The sequence below is a fragment of the Loxodonta africana genome, chromosome 2 (genome assembly GCF_030014295.1).
Source record: "Loxodonta africana isolate mLoxAfr1 chromosome 2, mLoxAfr1.hap2, whole genome shotgun sequence".
Taxonomy (NCBI): Eukaryota; Metazoa; Chordata; class Mammalia; order Proboscidea; family Elephantidae; genus Loxodonta; species Loxodonta africana.
The window spans coordinates 58,499,073-58,518,642 of record NC_087343.1 but is presented as its reverse complement, the minus strand read 5'-3'; the positions used below and the strand labels follow the sequence as shown (position 1 = coordinate 58,518,642).

Here is a 19,570-nt window from a genome sequence, read left to right as displayed (position 1 = left end):
TGTTGGCAACTCTTGACTGGAGGAGGGATGGGAAGATAGAGAGAGAGGGAAGATGGCAAAATTGGCACGAAACGAGAGACTGAAAGGGTTGACTCAATAGGGGGAGAGCAAGTGGGAGAAGGGAGTAAGATGTATGTAAACTTACATCTGACAGACTGATTGGAATTGTAAATGTTCACTTGACGCTTAATAAAAGTTAATTAAAAAAAAAAATCTACCATGAGATCTCCAGCATCATTTGTATTACCAAGGCCATATTTTCCAACTATGGTCCTTCTTCTCTGTTTCCAATTTTTGCATTCCAATCACTCAAACCAAAAAAAAAAAAAAACCCAGTGCCGTCGAGTCGATTCCGACTCATAGCAACCCTATAGGACAGAGTAGAACTGCCCCATGGAGTTTCCAAGGAGCACCTGGTGGATTTGAACTGCCGACCCTTTGGTTAGCAGCTGTGGCACTTAACCACTATGCCCTCAGAGTTTCCAAGACACAGGGGGTAATTCTAATCACCAGTAATCATTGATGCATCTGATTGCATGTTTGATCCATTTCAGACTGCAGAAGTTGATAAAAATCTTCAACTTCTTCATCTTTGACCTTAGTGGTTGGTGGGTAAATTTGAATAATAGTCGTACTAACTGCTCTTCCTTATGGGCATATGCTTATTGTCCTATCACTGACAGCATTATACTTTAGGATACATCTCGAAATGTTCTTTTTGATGATAAATACAATACCATTCCTCTTTGTCATTCCTGGCATAGTAGACCATATGATTACCCTATTCAAAATGGCCACTACCGGGCCATTTCAGCTTTCTAATGCCTAGGATATTGATCTTTATGTGTTCTATTCCATTTTTGATGATTTCCAATTTTCCTAGATTCATACTTCCTACATTCCAGGTTCTGATTATTAATGGATTTTTGTAGCTGTTTCTTCTCATTTTGAGTCATACCACATGAGCAAGTGAAGGTCCTGAAAGCTTGACTCCATCCGTGTCATTAAGGTCGACTCTATTTTGAGGAGGCAGCTCTTCCCCAGTCGTATTTTGAGTGCTTTCCAACCTGAAGGGGTCATCTTCTGGCACTATATTAGACAATGTTCTGCTGCTATTCATAGGGTGTTCACTGACTAATTCTTTTCAGAAGTAGACTGCTGGGTCCTTCTTCCTAGTCTGTCTTAGTCTGGAAGCTCAGCTGAAACCTGTCCTACATGGGTGACCATGCAGGTGTTTGCATACCAGTGGCATAGCTTCCAGCATCTCAGCAACACACAAGCCCCCACAGTACAATAAACTGACAGATGAGTGGGAGAGCTCTTCTCTAAGACTCTTTTTCCTCTTAATGGCTCCATCCTTATCCTGGCCATTTGGTCACTTGGGAGCCTCTGGATTATCCTGTTCCAATGTTTCCTCAGTTCACCCCTTGCTGTCTTTCCTTGTGCCACATCCTGGTCATTTCCGAATACCTGATGACTGGTCTGGTGTAATTTGTTTCTGACTGGTTCTTTAGTCTTGGTTTAGTCTTCTTCGTTTCTACACCACTGCCAGGTTCAACTTCTGATTGCACTGTGCTGATCCCATCAGTCTTCTGCTCATAAACTCCCAAAACCCGTTGCTGTCGAGTTGATTCTGACTCTTAGCGACCCCGTAGGACAGAGTAGAGCTGCGCCATAGCGTTTCCAAGGAACGGCTGGTGGATTTGAACTGCAGACCTTTTATGGTTAGCAGCCGAACTCTTAACCACTGAGCCATCAGGGCTCCCACTATTACCTAAACCCCTTGGACTCCACCTTGTGTCCTGAGCCCAGGATCTGAAATTAGGGGACTTGATGTCCTTGCCCTGGCTCTGTGAGAAACTCTGTGACCTTGAGTGCATCCCAATACCTGCAAGAATAAGAACTTGAATTTAGTCAATTTGGAACTTCAATAAGGTTTCTTCAAACTCCATTTTCCCACTGTTCTGTCATCTTAATATTATTTCCCACCCATCTCCTACATTAACGCTTATCTACATCTTGTGACTTCCTGCTTTGGTACCTTTGTTGGAGTTTTTCTTCTGGCCTGGAATTCCTGCTCCTCTCCCCCTCTTCCTTGCACATCTGAGCAAGTCCTAACCTCTCCAAGAAGTGTTTTGAAATTATGTCACCTGGGTTTGGATTCTCAGCATTAGTCGGTTTCACCTATTTGATATTAATATACTACTGTAATTGTTTTTGAGATCTTTTATTACTATGTAAATAGTAATTATTTGATTATTTTAGGGTTAACACACTTATTTCTTCCATGAACAATTAGATTGGGATCTCATGGAGCTGAGTGAGCACACCTTATACTTTTTGGTGCTCCTTGGGATGTTTTGCATATGCTTTTTTTTAGATAGCAAATATTGATTTGTTTGTCTTGTCATAAAACAATGTCTTTTACCAATATAACGCCACCCCCATACTCTGCAAAAAAAGGAAAAGAAAAAAAATCCATAAAACGAAAACCTTGCTAATTGAAAAATGAAATTGGGTATACAAGGTCCAAATCCCTGTTCATTTGTCAACACATTCTCTTCCTTGCCTTTCCTTATTTTTTTAACATAGAAAATCTGCTTGATAGTTCTAGTAATTCTTAGAAACTTTCAGGCCACCAAAAGCTACAAATGTGATGCGTTCCTGCAGTGTACACTCTTCTTTAAGCTAATGCTTTTAAATTTGATCTTCTTAATTAGCCAGGTATAAACTGTAAGAAAATGTTTAGCAGGAAGCTGGATGATTAGGCTACTTCCTCTATACCCCACCACTCTGTGGGCACCTGTGTCTTCTCATTTTCATGACACCATATTGTGACCAAAGACCAATTAATGCTCTCAATTAATACGGGTGTGTGAACAAGAAGCTTTCATTAAAAAGAGAGCAGTATATCTTTCACTTGCTTTTAGTTTTGGTGCGAAGTCTGGGATATAGTTTTAGAGAAGAAACAAGTGAACTTCCAGATAATACAAAAAAACAGAATTCTTTGTCAAACTGATTTTTAAGTTTTGTAATTAAATTTTTTTTGTTATGTAATAATTCACATGTAATAAAGCACATGAGTCTTACATGTATAGTTTGATGAATTTTTATTTATGAATGGATAACTGTCACCAGCATCCACATTCTGATATAAACAATTTCCGGTACCTAAAAGGCTCCCTTGTGTCCCCTCCCAGTCAACATCCTTCCACTTTCTGACCTCTGTCTCCATGGATTAATTTTGTCTAATGCTGACCTTCACATAAATGAAATCATACAGTATATATATTCTTTTGTTCCTGGCTTCTTTCATTCAACATTAAGTTTGAAAGATTAATTCATGTTGTTCTTTTTCATTGCTCTGTAATATTCCATTGTATGAATGTACAACAATTCCTTACCCATTTTATTGTGGATGGATATTTGAGCTATTTCCAATTTTGACTTTTAGGAATAAAGCTGCTATGCACATTCTTGAACGTGTATTTGGTGGACAAAAACAACCATTTTTGTTTGGTATATAGCCAAGAGTGTAACTCCCAGACCATGGGATGGTGTATATACTGCCAGCTTTCAAAAGAGGTTGTTCCAATTTACACTCCTATCAGCAATGTATGAGGAACGCATACCACTGATTTTTAAGTGGAGTTCAAAATCTGTAATAAGCATTGCCAGCAGGGAATATGCCATCCTTCTATTCAAGTTAAAATCCTAACTTGGAATTAGGGGTTATAGAAAAAGAAAAAAAGAAAAACCAGAAATCATTCCAGTCACGCTCTTCTTAGCCTCTCTTTTAAATATGAGCGCCAGACCTTATTTTCTAATGCAGGGAATCACAGTAGAATCATCACCCAAACCAAACCTGTTTGCCATCAAGTCGACTCTGACTCACAGCGACGCTACAGGACAGAGCAGAACTGCCCCATAGGGTTTCCAAGGAGCAGCTGGTGGATTCCAACTGCCAACCTTTTGGTTAGTGTTATTAGGAAGCTTGTTAAAGAATACTGCTGCCTGGTTGTACCGAACACCAATTAAAAAGAATCTCTAGAGGTGGGGCCTAGGTCTTGGTAATTTTAAAGAGCCTGGTAAGTCTAATGGACAGGCATAGTTGAAAACCAGTATGCTGGTATTTTGATCAGTCTTTAAGCCATGCTTCTTTCTTTGTTTAAAGAAAATGTCTTTTTCTCACAGCATTGCTGTATGCTCTTCATTTGGGACAATATATACATTTGTGTTCTAAAAGAGCTGATGGAAATTGAAGGAATCAGTTCACACAGTGACACCTTGAAGTGGCTGCTGCATTGATGATTATCCACTAAGTTCAAAATGCTGAATAAGCTCTGTAGGGATTTTTCCAAAGAAACCTTTCTGGCACAATTCAGCACTTAGACTCCTTACTGTGGGATGGCAGCCACTGTAACCACGTGTTGATCGAACCTATCCAGGCTCAGGGACATGGAGAACCAAGAAATCACCTGGATAATCCAAGGCTTATGTACAAGCTACTGATATAGGAGGCTAACTTTTTGGTGTATAATTTTCTTGGCTGGCCAACTGTTTTATTTGTATTCTTCAGAATTTTGATTTCTATTCCTCACCTGTCTTTGGGAAATACTGTAAAACATTTCTATTTCTCCCATTAACTCATGTTCTTGGATATAAATATGAGCAGCAGGGGTTGACACAGAACAATGGGCTTTGAAGGGCAGACTTATTTTCTTTCAACCCAAATGCTCCAGATGGGTTGTTTCTGTTTCCTGTAGAATTGCAGAGCCCTTCACTGTACATGTTGCTGGACAGGCCTGATTTTAATGTCACATCTGCTGACTCCCACTGAGAAAGTGAAATGAATAATTTGGGCAAAATTCCCATGTTAGTTGACACATGGATGACACTGGTGACATTGGTCCCCTAATCTCTTCTTTGCATTATTCATGAGCTTGCTGTATTATTCTGCTTCACTTTGCAAGTGGAGATTTGCTTACTAAAGTTACAGGAGAGAAGTGGATATAGCCAAGCAAATTGATTTTATTTATTTATAGTAAAGAAATGATAGCAAATGAGATACAGTTATTTAAGCTGTCCCCTTGATTGTCTTAGTTATCCATGTGAGGTATTTCTTTGAGAGAAGTGTATAGATGCCAGGTCCTCGAGGGTCTCCGCATTTCTCTGAAAGGCCAAAGGAAGTGATGCCTCTGAAAATACCTTCACATATCAAAGGGCTTCCAGAATCTCCCTATGGGAAAACAAGAAGGGTGGTAGGGATCAGTGTGGAACATGACCATTCATGAAATGAAAGAAATTCTATGTCATTCAATATGGAGTTAAGACCAATCTTGAGTGAAGTGAAAATGAGTGCTTAAAAAAACCGAAATGTTTGGAAAGATTTTATTATTTTTAATTGGCTCACTCAGTTGATTTATGAACCAGTGAAAATTGAAATGAGACTTCTACTCTAGCTTATGGTGTCAGTTAATTTGGAGACTGATTATCTGATCCCCTGCTTTCAGAAAGAAAACACTCCTGTTAAATGCTTAATAACTCAAAGGATAAAATAGTCAAATGCAGATGGGATGTTGAGGCAAAGAGCGAAAACCATGAAACTGTTTTCTGGCTCCTCCAGCAGATAATTGTCTTCCCTTCTCCCAAAGAAACAAAACCAAAGCAACCTTTCCCTCCCCTTCACCCATCTCAAGTAGATAGAAATTGCTCTCCCAGATCGCCTCTGAGCCTCTGGTGTTAGATGGAAGCTCCAGGAAACCAGGGGTTACGCTTAGATTCTCACTGAGTTCATAGGACTGAGGTGTTGGCTAGGGGTAAGTTGCTGACTGGGTCATCCAGTGTGTGACCTTGTATTCCCTCCTGGAACTCTAGAATCAGCATATTTAAATGAGTTTGAAGTCTAGAGTCTTCTGTGTGGCTTCAGGGAAGACTATCAATATTAGAAGGCCCCTGGAGAGGCATGTATGTAGAACTCTTCAAATGCAAGACTCTGAGGGACCCAATTCCACCTTACCAGTGGGAAGGCACCAATGATCCTTCTGTTTCACACAAAAGTTGGCCTTATGAGTGTATGAAGTAAGGGACCATGTGAGAATCTGGGTCCTCCCTGGACAAGCGTATTTCCCTTGCCTGTTAGAGTGCCTGGGATTTTCAGAATTAGTCCTTTAGGTTTAATTCATCAACAGCCAATTCCAAGGAGTCTTGGGCATTGAGAGAAAGGGAAAAGGATTGCTAAGCTTTGATGGTAGAGAGGTGGCTGGCAGGAGAGGGACCAGCATTGTGGGGTGCTGCTGTGGCCTTAAGATGTTGCATGTGGTTCCAAGAACATGAAGCTTCTGCATTCCTAGTTGCCCAGAGTGGTGGAGGAGTAGAAGGGATGGCAAAGAAGAGAAAGTGGGAGAGTGCTGAAGTCAGACTCCCTCTTTACTTGGGATTTGCTAAGACTTGATCCTGAAGGACCTCAATCTCTGATAACTTCCTAGCCATGCACATTGCATATCCCTTCTCTTCAGGTGAGGCTGTAAATAGTCCTCCGGAGGGGTGAAAAATCAGATGCCAGTACTCATAGCTTAAAACACTGTAAAGTATTTTTTCTACTCCTGCCTTTAAGCAGGTCCCTACCCACTCTTCTTCAGGGGACTCATATGGAGGCTTACACATTCTATGGAGTGGGCCACCCCTGAAAGTTGTTTTTTGGGGGTTAAGCTTGACTCTGGAAACCTATGGGATCCAGCTCCAGATTCTCAGCCAGGCTTGGGATGACAAGCATTTCAGACTTGCCCTGGTTAAGCGGGGGAGAAATTTGATAGGGGGTGGGGATTTGGATAGAAAAAAGGGCACTGAAGGCCCTATAGGAGCCCTGACTTTAGTTCTCCTGAGTCTTACATATCTTCATGTTTAGATCTATGTATGTTAATAAGAAAAATGAGAAAAAAAGAGAAACACTGCTTCTCAGTGGTGTCATGGATTGAATTGTGTCCCCCCAAAATATGTGTCAACTTGGCTAGGCCATGATTCCCAGTATTGTGTGATTGTCCACCATTTTGTCATCTGATGTGATTATCCTATATGTTGTAAATCCTACCTTCCATGTTAATAAGGCAAGATTAGAGGCAGCTATGTTAATGAGACAGGATTCAATCTACAAGATTAGGTTGTGTCTTAAACCAACCTCCTTCGAGATATAAAAGAGAGAAGTGACGAGATAGACATGGGGACCTCATACCACCAAGAAACATGAGCTGGGAGAATAGTGGGTCCTTTGGACCCAGGGTCCCTGCACTGAGAAGCTCCTTGGAAGCTTGATGACAAGAACCTTCACCCAGAGCTGACAAAGAGAGAAAGCTTTCACCTGGAGCTGGCACCCTGCATTCAGACTTCTAGCTTCCTAGACTATGAGAGAATAAACTTCTGTTTGTTGAAGCCATCCACTTGTATTTCTGTTATAGCAGCACTAGATAACTAAAACAGTGGTTTCTAGTATAAAATCTAGAAGATGTAGTGGGTCAACCCACACATTAGCAGTGAACTTTTTATTTTTGATGAACAATTCACTTGAGCGGAGGACATTAAGTTATTTGACTGGGGTTTTATCAATAACTCTTTCAAAAAGCACTAGGACCCTGTATAAGCCAACACCACTATAAGACAAAAAAAAAAAAAAGACAAAGCATTACATTATGTTTTCTGTGTCTGCATGACTCAGTCCCACAGCAGCTAAAATATCAGATCTTCTTTTACTTACATTACATGTGTCTTTTCCACCTCGGACGTTTCCGGCACAAATCATATTCAGTCCAATCATGGGATTATATTTATAATGCTTTTCATCATTGCAGATTTTTCTGTCTATGACAGTGATATTGACTTCTCTTAGGGTATCTGAAGACTGAGGAGAATTATTCTGAGTCCTCCCCCACCCTGCAACTCGACACACTGTTCCTGGCTTCACATCCTCCCCATTTTTAGGTAGGGGAAGGATTGCCACGTTTTTATTAAGTGTTGCTTTTTTGTTCAGCTGTTGGGAGACAAGAATAAAGAGAATGAAATAAATAAAATATCCACATTTCTACTTACATTCTAGCCCCACCCTCAGGGATCCCATTATTTGAGTCTGTAGCTAATAGGGGCACCAAGGAAAATTTCCATTTAGGTGGTGAGATTGTAGGAGATCCTTGGTTTTTAAGAAGACAATCAAAAGGTACATACCTGTAGAAGTTTAAGATCACCCTCACGTGTTTCTGGGTCATAGCAGGGATAGAGAACCTCTCTCTTACAGGACATTATTTGTTTTTCTGGCTCATTCTTGCTTATTGTGTGAGCTCCAAGAATGACTTGAGAAGGACTGAAACAGATACAGCACCACTTAGCTGAGCTTACTGTTTTAACCGGGGGATGAACATATTATGTGCTGATCGATTGTTGTGAAGTTAATTGTTTGCAGCTCAGAAAAAACAAAAACTATATGCTTTAAAGAATAAAAGAGTAAGATGCTTACAAATTTTATCATTATTACCAGTTTATTTACAATAAACCAAGCTAAGTTCATTGAAAAACAATTGAACTCCATTGTAGCTAAGCCAAGTGTTGCGAGTCTCTGTTGGGGTTTTAGGGCTGTCCCCCTTTAGCTGTGACAGAGAATTATGCTGCAGATTACTGGAAAACAAAGGTCTCAGTGGTCTGGAGACAGAAGAAAAAGACACCTGGGAACGCATGATATTTGTAGAGTAATGGACCAAAGGGATTGTTGGAAGAGAGCAACAAACTTAACCTTAAAAGGGAAAACTTTCAGAAGGAGACTGCCCAGTAAAGACTCTAGTTGCATGGCCTTGAGGTCATGTATGTTGGGGGGATGGTGGCCTGAAGTAGGGACCCAGGAGTTTCCCCTTATTTTATTCCATGCTAATGGTTCATTTTGGTAGACAAAATCAAAATACTCTCTGGGAAAATTAAAAACCCAAACTAAACCAAACCCACTGCTGTTGAGTCGTTTCCAACTCATAGCAACCCTACAGGACAGAGTAAAACTGCCCGATAGAGTTTCCAAGGAGTGCCTGGCAGATTCAAACTGCTGACCCCTTGGTTAGCAGCCGTAGCACTTAACCACTGCACCACCAGGGTTTCTTGGAAACCAGGGAAGAATTAAAGCTGTCATGATTCACATCCTAGTATGAAATGCATCAACCAGCTATTCACGCTCTGTTTTTCCAGAGCATCAGCTGAGTTCAGTCTCACTTAAGACTTTAGAACTGTGCTTTCCAGTAGGGCATACTTTGGTGATGAAATATTCTATAAATCTGCACTGTCCACCATGGCAGCCACTTGCCACACATGGCTACTGAGTGCTTGAAATGGCATTAGGATGACTGAGGAGCTAAATTTGTAGTTTTATTTAACTTTAAATTCATGTACATTTATACAGTCACATGTGGCTGTTGGCTATGATATTGGATGGCCTAGGATTAGAGGTTTGATTCTAATCCTGGGCCATCCAATGTGGGTGGAGAAAAGACCAGGCCTGGAAGAGAGCCGAAGGGAATGGTTGACAGGGCTTAACAAATAGCTGAAGGAGTAAGAGATACTTCCTAAGGGGATAGGAAGGCATTCCAAACAAGCAACTTGACAGTTGTGCCCAGGCCTCTGAGGGGGCACTGAAAGTCTTTGCCTACCATGATGTGGTGAATTCTATGGGTCACGCAGTCATGACCAGAAGCAAAACCTCACAGCACCTATACAGAGGCTCTCGCGGAGACAAACAGAAAGAGTTGTAGATGCTGCTTCCTCACTGGCCTCTTTGGGACAGAGTCTGAGCTTAACTCCCTGCTGAGTTAAGGCAAAAGGTTTGTGCTCAACTGCTAACCTAAAGGTTGGGAGTTCAAACCAACTCAGTGGCACCAAGGAAGAAAGTCTTGTCAATCTACTTCTGTAAAGATTATAACCAAGAAAACCTATGGAACAGTTCTACTCTTAACACTTGGGATCACCATGATTTGGAATCAACACGGTGGCAATGGGTTTTTGGTTCACTTTGGGAGTAGGGCAAAGTCCCAGAGATTTAAGGGATGTGAAAACACACATGAGCCTCCTGTGGTTTTCGTGGGATAAATAAACCCAGTGCCATCGAGTTGATTCCTATCTCTTTTTATTAATATCACCAAAAATTAGAATATATACACAAATATTTTTTAAAACCGAAGCTCTTACCGGGGACAGTGAGCTGCAGTCAACACCCAGTCTTTTGCAATCAAAGCCCCACCACAGATTTTTTTTCCATTAAGGAAGACCATGTAGGGTCTTGAATGAGGATGCACTTCATTTCCTCCAATGATTTTAGCACAGAAATCTGTTAAATAGAAAAAAGCAATTCAGGTCAGTACTCACCCAAAGAGCTCTACATAAAGTTGTGTTTCCAAGGCCAGCCACAATTCTCCCAGGTGGAGAGGAAGCATGGGTGAAAGCGTTTTTTCCTGTTTTTACTTCATGTAGACCTTAGACACCTGAATGAAAATCCCACTCCTGTTGGACTTTCTGAGACAGTCCTGCAGTTTAACCTACAGAAGCTGTGTCAATGGCCATACCAAGGATTATTAGGCTGGAAATCTATCCCAAATCACCATCTTCAGGCCTCAAGCCTGGCAAAGGACAGAGAGCTGTGCCTTGGTCTACACCGGTAACAGTTGTTACAGGAGATGCTGGTGGTGATGGAAACCGTGAGCACCCCAACCACTGTCTTGTGTCATAGTATTAATCTGGGGAGGAGAGTGCTTTAAGAAGCCTGAGAACTTCCCTTTTCAACCAAAGTTCTTGCAAAAAACACCTTATGAGCTGATAATAGCACCTTTTAGCTGTGACCCAAGCCATGAGTTCTTTGGTCATTGTGAGACTTCTGGTTATTGAACTTCACACTGTCCTCATTCATAAATTGAGAGAATAACATCTGTTGCTCCTGAGGCTACCTTTGAATCTCCAGAGTGAACCTCATGGTTTAATCTAAGGTCTTTTGCAATGAGGTAGGGGAGGGGGAAGATGCTATAGAGAATTCTGCCTCAGTAAAAATTTCCTTGATGATACACTAAGAGTATAGGCCCATCATTAAAGAATAATAAGACCCAAACACAAGGCAAAGGATATACATGCCAGCTGAGAGAACCTTGTTCCACTGTGATATGATCTCAGTTCTTCTCCTTCCTAGACCAAATGTCCTGCGTTCTCCTAAAAGATCTAACTGTAGGCCAAGGCTCATAGTTCCTTGAATAAGTCACAGTGCTTACTATCCCATAATGAAAGCTAACTCACTACCAAATTCTCGGAAAGGTAAACAATATAGATATAGAAACCTTTCATGAGGTTGATGAGGGTGAGGTAAGGGGGAAGAGAGTGACTACGTGGGATCTCATTTCCAGAAGGGAGTTGGGAAGGCAAAATTCTAGGCTCTAGAAATAAAAGGGGCAAGGAAACTAAGAGAACTTCACCCAAATCTCAATTTTTCCTTGGGTGAATCACATGTAGACAGATAACCCCAAAGGTGCATATTTGGACCTTCTCTGCAGAAACTATAAACTCAATAAACTCAGTTTTCAATAGAATATTCTCTTTTGCAGAGTCCTATCTTTGGTGAGCACATATACCAGCTTCAGAAATAAGCCCATCTTTCCTGTAACCAACCACTCCTAGAAGGGTCTGGGGCAGGGTTTAGAGCATGTGGGAAGCCTTTAAAAAACTAACAATTCCCAGTGCCTATCAGAATCCTTCTAGGGCTGGGCCTGGGATGTCACCAACTCTTAAAACTCTCCAGATTATTCTAATGTGTGGCAGGGTTGAGACCACTGGGCCAGAGTATCAGCCTTTGCATTTGTGTGTCTGTTTCCTTTATGGGCCCACAGTGCTCTCTTTGACCATAGGAAGCACAGTGGAGCAGAGCAAGGTACTTTTGTTCCCTTTGAAGAAAAGATATGATTGGAATTTTTATCTGCCCCGTTGTCACTGTTGTGGAGAATTTAACACACCTGAACATGGTCATACTATGACACACCTATAAGATGCCCACGATTTTGGCCCAAATATCCATCTCGTTACTTTTAGTTTTTTTTTTCTTTCACAAATAAGATCTTTTATTTGTCACCATTAAAAATCTGGATTTTAAACAGATTCTAGAATAGGCGGCTCATAGCCATCAGCTCGTTCAACTTTAGCACCTGTCTCATCTCCAGTAGCTTTTCCAGAACTACTACCTTCACTATGAAGCTCCATGAGTTTTCCCAATTCAAACTTGGGCTTTTTCAGCATTTTTACTTTTCTAACAAACATATCATGGAGAGGATAAATAGATTGGCAAGCCTTTTCTATGTCTTTCCCAATGCTGTCTTGAATCAATTTATTGACCACTTCTTTCAAGTCATTTGTCTGCACCTCTCGGGTCATGATTTCCATCATTTTCTTCTGGATTTGGCAGACTTGTTGATGCTGGGCATAAAACGTTTTCTGAATCTGATTGTTGCATTTTTTAGTAAAACCATCACAGAGCAGATGAAGCAAATAACCATCGGTAGTCCTGACATCAACATGAGCTTCAGTCATGGTCTGCCATTTTTCATCCATGGAGCACATTTTGTCATGGGTAAGATCAATGCCATGGAAGTTGGTCAGGCAGTTTTTTTCCTGAACAGCTTCAGTAATTAGCTTGAATTTTCTAAATGAACTTCATTGTTCTGCAGGTCAGCAAGGCTCACTTCAAAAACATGACCCTCGAGGCCCTCAGATGCAATTTTTGTTCCCTGAGTTCTTGTGACTAGTGTTCTCCCAATATTATATTGAACATAGCTGGTGCTTTCACATCGTATCAATCTTTCTGAGAAAATGAATCAACGACTTTCTTCTTGGCTCCTTTTTTACCACCTTTTGTAAGGCACTTATTCTTGCTGACTGCCATGGTGCTGCTCAGAGAGCCAAAAGGGCTATTTTTAGATTTCTTTCCCCTCATATTCAGGTACAAGATAACCCAGTGAACTTCCTCAGTAATTTCTGGCAAGACAGGTTGTTGTGTCAATCTCTGCTCACCCTTCCCACTTCCACAAGCTGACAGATCCCAGAGAAAAACCATGGCTAGCTCCACATTGCTTGTCAACCCAATTCAGCCCAGTCCCAGAGTAATCCTCATTTCTTAGGAGGTTCAACAAGGAAAATATAGAACTACCCTTTCGGTGATAATGCCATGAATTTTACAGCAGTTCAAATCAATGCATGCGGAGCTTACATAAACCCAGGAATGTTAGTAACCATTTAGTACACAAAGATGTAACTTAATAAAAGAAATACTATAGAGCTCCCAAAGAGTTGTTATGGGAACTTTCCCTAATGTATTCCCATAGAGACTGTAGCTTAGAGAGATCATTATAAAAATTTGAGTCATTCCTGGTTCATTTTAGTGTGGAGGTCGTGTCTGTCTTGTCTTTAAAATGTGTCTGCATTTTCTGCTGCAAAAAAGGCTTAACCGAGTCATGCACTGCTATTCCTTTCCTAAATGTACCATTCGTTTTCTCAACAAAAGGACCCTTTTAAATTTCTTTGCTTGTGTTTTTACACAATCTTTTTGGTCAATTTTCAAGCTACAAATTGGTAGCAATAAACACAGGTGGTTCTATGGTCCACTGCAAAGACATTGTAAAGAAGAAATTGTAAGGAAGAAAGGAGAATGTTTTTCCTTCGAAAATAAAGATACATGTTTAGAAGCCAAGAAAGAATCCTAAAAGTATTAAGGCTCGGGGAAAAAAAGAATCTTCTCTTAGTAGACTTAATATTGCCGAATATTCTTTGACACTGTGCTCCAGTTTGCTCAATGGTTATAATGGAAATGACGAAAAGCAGTCTTACCTTCAGGAATTAGCAGGAGAAAAATGACAATCGAAAGAACGGATGCCAGAAATGTGCAGGAGCTCCTCATTGTGGCTGGTGTACTCACATCAGTCAACATGAAAATCTGTTTTTTGTTCTTGACTGCTGCTAACCTATATATAGAGAGCACAGAAGATGTGGTTTCCTTTCCTTTCTTTCTTTGCAGTTTCATAGTTAGCGTTCAAAATTGAAACACAAGTGAGAACTGTGAATAATCGCTCATTACCAGCAAGCAAGCTTGCTTCTGCCAGGAGGTAGAGGTGGAATCTTGTAAGTCAACAGGCTGGTGGGGGTATGGGGACTTTGTTGCCCTCAGAACATGGTACCCAAGAAGAGTATCCATGAATGGAAGCTCTTTTAAGACTTAAATTAGAGCTTTAAAAAGGTCCAAAAAATTGGTCACCAACCAAATTTCTTTCTAGCTATCTTCTTGAGTTAAAAAACCAAAAACCAAACCCAGTGCCATTGAATCGATTCCGCCTGGGATTAATAGGGCAAGCATGAGTGGAGAAGCAGGAGGGAGCCTTATTTACTATTAAGTTCCTGCCTTGATTCTCCATCCCCGCTTTGTGGAGAATGCTCCTGACTGGAGTGTATGGCAGGTATAGGGTCACAGGCTGGTATGGCCCCTTCTCAACTTTCTTTTTATTGCTGTTGAAACAACTGTATACACAGCAAAACATATACCAATTCAATAATTTCTACGTGTACAATTCAGTGACATTTATTACATTCTTCAAACTGTACACCATTCTTACCCTCCTTTTCCAAATTGTTTCTCCCCCATTGAAATAAACTCACTACTCCCTAAGCTTCCTATATAACCTTTCAAGTTGCTGTTGTCATTTTGATACTGTATAGATAGTTCTTTAAAAGTTGTTTGATACCATATAGATAGTTCTTGACAACAATGCTCAAGGCAAACATTCTTTACTAATTAAGCTAAACTATGTTTGGTTTAAAGAAGACTTCAGGGGATATTTTTTAACGATGATTTAAGGTTTAAAGATTATCTCAGGGTGAAAGCTTTGGGGGGTTCATCCAGCCTCGAGGACTCCAGAAAGTCTGGATTCCTTGAGAATTTGAAATTATGTGCCACATTTTCCCCGTTTTGATCATGATTATTCTATAGACTCTTTGATCAATATGTTCAGTATTAGTAACTACTGCTTCCCAGCCTTCTGATTGTTTGATTTTACAACTTTAGGCGAGGCAGGGCCAAGATGACTGACTAGGCAGAAGCTTCCGCTGAAAGCTCTTGCAACAAAGACTCAAAAAAACAAGTGAATCAATTACGTACATGACAATCTACAAACCCTGACCATAAAACACGGAACTCAGGAATTGACCTGAGTGACTGGGGAGCGAGAGACTGTGCTGAAGCAGCGGCTAGTTCCAGATCCCGGTGCGCTGCACCTTACCCCTGAGCCCTTGGTGCAGTGCTTTGGTGCCAGTGTGGTGGGGCTGATGATGGCTTCCTGAGACAAGGCAAGCACAGGATGCAGCCTTAAGCCCCTGGGACGGCCTCGGCAGGGACCCAGCCAGTGCACACAGGCTACACACTGACCTGACTGACAGGGGAACAAGAGGCCGCGCGGAAACAGGAACTAGTTCTGGAGCCTGGTGCGTGCAGTGCCCCAGCTCAGATCCCTTGGTGCTGGGCTTTGGAGCGAGTGCGGCGGAGCTGATGGTAGCTTCCTGAGACGAGACAAATAAGGGACACAGCCCTAACACCCTGGGGGGAATCTTGGAGGGGACCCAACCCGCCACACAGGCTACATACCCCTTTGGAATCTCAGATAAAACAGCCCTCGCCACACAAGATAAGTGATTTTGTTTATTCTACCACACTACTCTCTCCTATCTATCTGATCCCTCCCCTCCCTGCCCCAGCTGGCTTCATTAACATTCGAATTCCTTGGGTCAGAGAGAGAAGTGCTCTGCTTTTTTTTTTTTTTTTTCCCCCAACCCATTCTCCTGGCCTGGGAAAAGCAGTAATTAACAATCAGAGGAAAAATTCTTTTCTGACTTCCCTAAACTGGAAGATCAGAACAGAAGCAGCTCCATCCAGGCATAAGAGATCCACAGTCTTTGGCTTTCACCCCTACATGGAACCAGGTGGCTATTATAATGCAAAGGCAATTCTGTTAGAGGTCTGACTGTATTTGTTTCAGCAGAGCAGAGGACAGGTAGGTTTTGGAGGTCTGATGCCACTCTACCTATTAAACAGAGCCCTCACTGACCCACAGCAGGGAACTGAGGGCTGAGGCTCCATCCACACCACCTAGCCACCTCCTAAAGGGGTCTGAGGATAGTGGTGCCTACCAGTCTTCAGAGATACAAGCATTGGGTGCCTAAGGTTCAGCTGCAGAGCCCACCCACCAGAGCGCTCTAGAGAACAGAGACGCTCCTTCCTCACTGGCACTTGGGGGAAGGTTGTCAGCACCCTGCCCTCTTTGGAGCATGACCCCCTGCAGCTACTAGAAACCGGTGCATACAAGCATCACCACTACTCCTCTAAGATAGCAGGTGAGAGCCTACACCACACACTAGGTGACCCACTATCAGGACACCTGAGCTGATTCTGTTCAAGAACAGTGAATGGGGTCATAGGCTCATATACCTGGTAATAGCTCTAACCATCTGGTAACAGGACATAAGTGATTTAAAGGCTCCAGCAATCAAGGTAGTTCACTCTAGCAGCCCATCTGGGTATATTGAAACAAATCAAAACAAGAAGATCAGACTTAGTGAGCAAATATAAAATAAATCATTACAATAAATTATAGATGGCTTGGAGACAGCAGTTGATATCAAATCACATAAAGAAGCAGACCATGATTGCTTCTACAAACCCCCAAATCAGAGGATCAAGACCTTTCCCAGATGAAGATTTATTCCTGGAATTGCCAGATGTAGAATATAAAAGACTAATATACAGAATGCTTCAAGACATCAGGGATGACATCAGAAATGAAATAAGGAAATGTACAGAAAAAGCCAAGGAACACACAGATAAAGCAGTTGAAGAAATCAAAAAGATTATTCAAGAACATAAGGAAAAATTTAATAAGCTGCAAGAATCCGTAGACAGACACCATTCAGAAATTCAAAAGATTAACAATAAAATTATAGACTTAGACAACGCAATAGGAAGTCAGAGGAGAAGAATTGAGGAATTGGAATGCAGAATTGGGGAGATGGAACCAATATATTTGAAGAAAAATCAGATAAAAGAATTAAAAAAAATGAAGAAACCCTCAGAATCATGTGGGACTCTATCAAGAAGAATAACTTGTGTGTGATTGGAATTCCAGAACAGGGAGGGATAACAGGAAATACAGAGAGAATTGTTGAAGATCTGTTGGCAGAAAACTTCCCTGACATTGTGAAAGATGAAAGGATATCTATCCAAGATGCTCATCGAACCCCATACAAGGTAGATCCCAAAAGAAAATCACCAAGATATATTATCGTCAAACTTGCTAAAACCAAAGATAAAGAGAAAATTTTAAAAGCAGCCAGGGATAAACGATAAGCCACCTACAAAGGAGAATCAATAAGAATAAGTTCAGACTACTCAGCAGAAACCATGCAGGCAAGAAGGCAATGGGATGACATATATAGAGCACTGAAGGAGAAAAATTGCCAGCCAAGAATCATATATCGAGCAAAAATCTCTCTCAAATATGAGGGTGAAATTAAGTCATTTACAGATAAAACACAAGCTTAGAGAATTTGCGAAAACCAAACCAAAGCTACAAGAATTACTAAAGGAAATTCTTTGGTCAGAAAATCAATAATATTACATATCAACACAACACAAGGACACTGAACAGAACATCCTTATATCAACTCAAATAGGGAAATCACAAAAACGAAATAGGATTTTTTAAAAAAAAGCTCAAAACAGGGAATCATTGATGTCATTATGTAAAAGATGACAATAATCAATAAAGAGGGACTAAATACAGGAGGCATAGATCTTCCATATGGAGAGGAAATCAAGGCGATATAGGGTGATACAAGTTAGGTTTTAACTAGAAAAATATGGGTAAATATGAAGGTAACTACAAAGAGGACTAGCAATTCCATACTTCAAAATAAAAACCAAGATAAACATAAGGACTCAGCAAAAATAAATTCAACTACAATGAAAAAGAACACACAATCTACAAAGAAAAACTTCTCAGCACAAAAAAGTGGAAAAATGAAATTGTTAACAACATGCAAAAAAAAGGCATCAAAATGACAGCACTAAACTCATAAAAAAAACTCATGCCTATCTATAATTACGCTGAATATAAACGGACTAAACGCACCAATAAAGAGACAGAGAGTTGCAGATTGGATAAAACAAGATAACCCAGCTATATGCTGCCTACAGAGACACATCTTAGACTTAGAGACACAAACAAACTGAAACTCAAAGGATGGAAAAAAATGTATCAAGGAAACAACGATCAAAGAAGAGCAGGAGTGGCAATATTAATTTCTGACAAAATAGACTTTAAAATTAACTCCATCACAAAGGATAAGGAAGGACACTATCTAATGATTAAAGGGACAATTTACCAGGAAGATATAACCATATTAAATATTTATGCACCCAATGACAGGGGTGCAAGATACATAAAACTAACTCTAACAGCATTGAAAAGTGAGATAGACAACCTCCACAATTATAGTAGGAGAGTTCAGTACAACTTTAGACAAATCAGAGTATCTCCTTTTCTTCCTTCTTCCTTTGCTTCTTCATTCCTTCCTTCCAGAATCGGCTGGGAAGGAAAAACAGGAGCCAGACACAGCTGTTTTGCTGTAACATTGGGGAATGTCTCCCTCTAAGAAGTATCAATTCCAGCTGCTGAAGGAACAGTATAAATTTTGCTTTCTATTATAAATGTGTTGAGATCTTTTTTTGAGGTAAGGATGTGCTATTTATTCATTATAATACACGCGGTTTCATATTCTGTCAGGACATTTAGCGTTGAATCAACCAACCTCACAGTTAACACCCTGACAACTTCAGACCTGGTAGTTGCTTCTTCAGAAATCCAATGCCGGCAGGAGAGAGCCCTATTGTTTCCTTTTCCCAGATATTACTGCTGCGTCAAAGGTTAATCATTTTCAGTAATGGAAATGGGATACCCTGCTTCTGGTTTTGGTTTGGTGAGTTTGGTTTGGTTGACTATAGCTACCGAAAATATCTTAGGAGAAACATTGACAGTTTTGTTTCTTTTTACATGAATGTGATTGCTATTCCTCCATTTTGTCAACTTTTATTGAGATATAATTGACATACCATAAATTTCAAACATTTAAACTATATAATGCAATTCAAAGTTATGCAACTATTTCCATATTTTAATTTTAGAACATTTTCATCATCACAAAAAGAAGCCTTATACCCATTAGCAATCACTCACCATTATCCTCCCTCTCACGTCCCCCTCTCCCCCTTTCAGGTCTAGTCAACCACTAATCTAGTTTCTGTCTCTATAAACTTTCCTATTCTTGACATTTCGTGTAACTAGAATCATACAGTATATTTTGTGACTGACTTCCTTCACTTAGCATAATGTGATTCATCCGTACTGTAGTATGTATCAGTGCTTCATTCCTTTCTAGTGCCAAACAATATCCCATTATAAGGATATACCAGGTTTTACTTATC

General features: G+C 40.6%; 1 protein-coding gene and 1 pseudogene across 1 annotated transcript; both read right to left on the bottom strand.

The window, feature by feature from the left end:
- Positions 1-5,011: 5,011 nt before the first annotated feature.
- On the bottom strand, positions 5,012-14,003 carry LOC111749992 (granzyme A-like). Its single transcript, XM_064271938.1, has 5 exons — positions 13,876-14,003; positions 10,210-10,348; positions 8,215-8,350; positions 7,751-8,023; positions 5,012-5,239 (listed from the first exon to the last, which is right to left on the bottom strand). Exons 1-5 carry the CDS (start codon positions 13,973-13,975, stop codon positions 5,078-5,080), a joined length of 810 nt encoding a protein of 269 aa, XP_064128008.1. The 5' UTR covers positions 13,976-14,003; the 3' UTR covers positions 5,012-5,077.
- On the bottom strand, positions 10,357-13,869 carry LOC135228202 (small ribosomal subunit protein eS1-like; annotated as a pseudogene).
- Positions 14,004-19,570: the final 5,567 nt, after the last annotated feature.

Coding starts and splice junctions, on each gene's coding strand:
- LOC111749992 (XM_064271938.1), bottom strand. CDS start 13,975: ATGTTGACTGATGTGAGTACACCAGCCACAATGAGGAGCTCCTGCACA. Junction 8,351..10,209: donor ACTGCAGCTCACTGTCCCCG/GTAAGAGCTTCG, acceptor TATCTGTTTCAG/TCCTTCTCAAGTCATTCTTG. Junction 5,240..7,750: donor GTGGAAAAGACACATGTAAT/GTAAGTAAAAGA, acceptor GTTTTCCCATAG/GGAGATTCTGGAAGCCCTTT.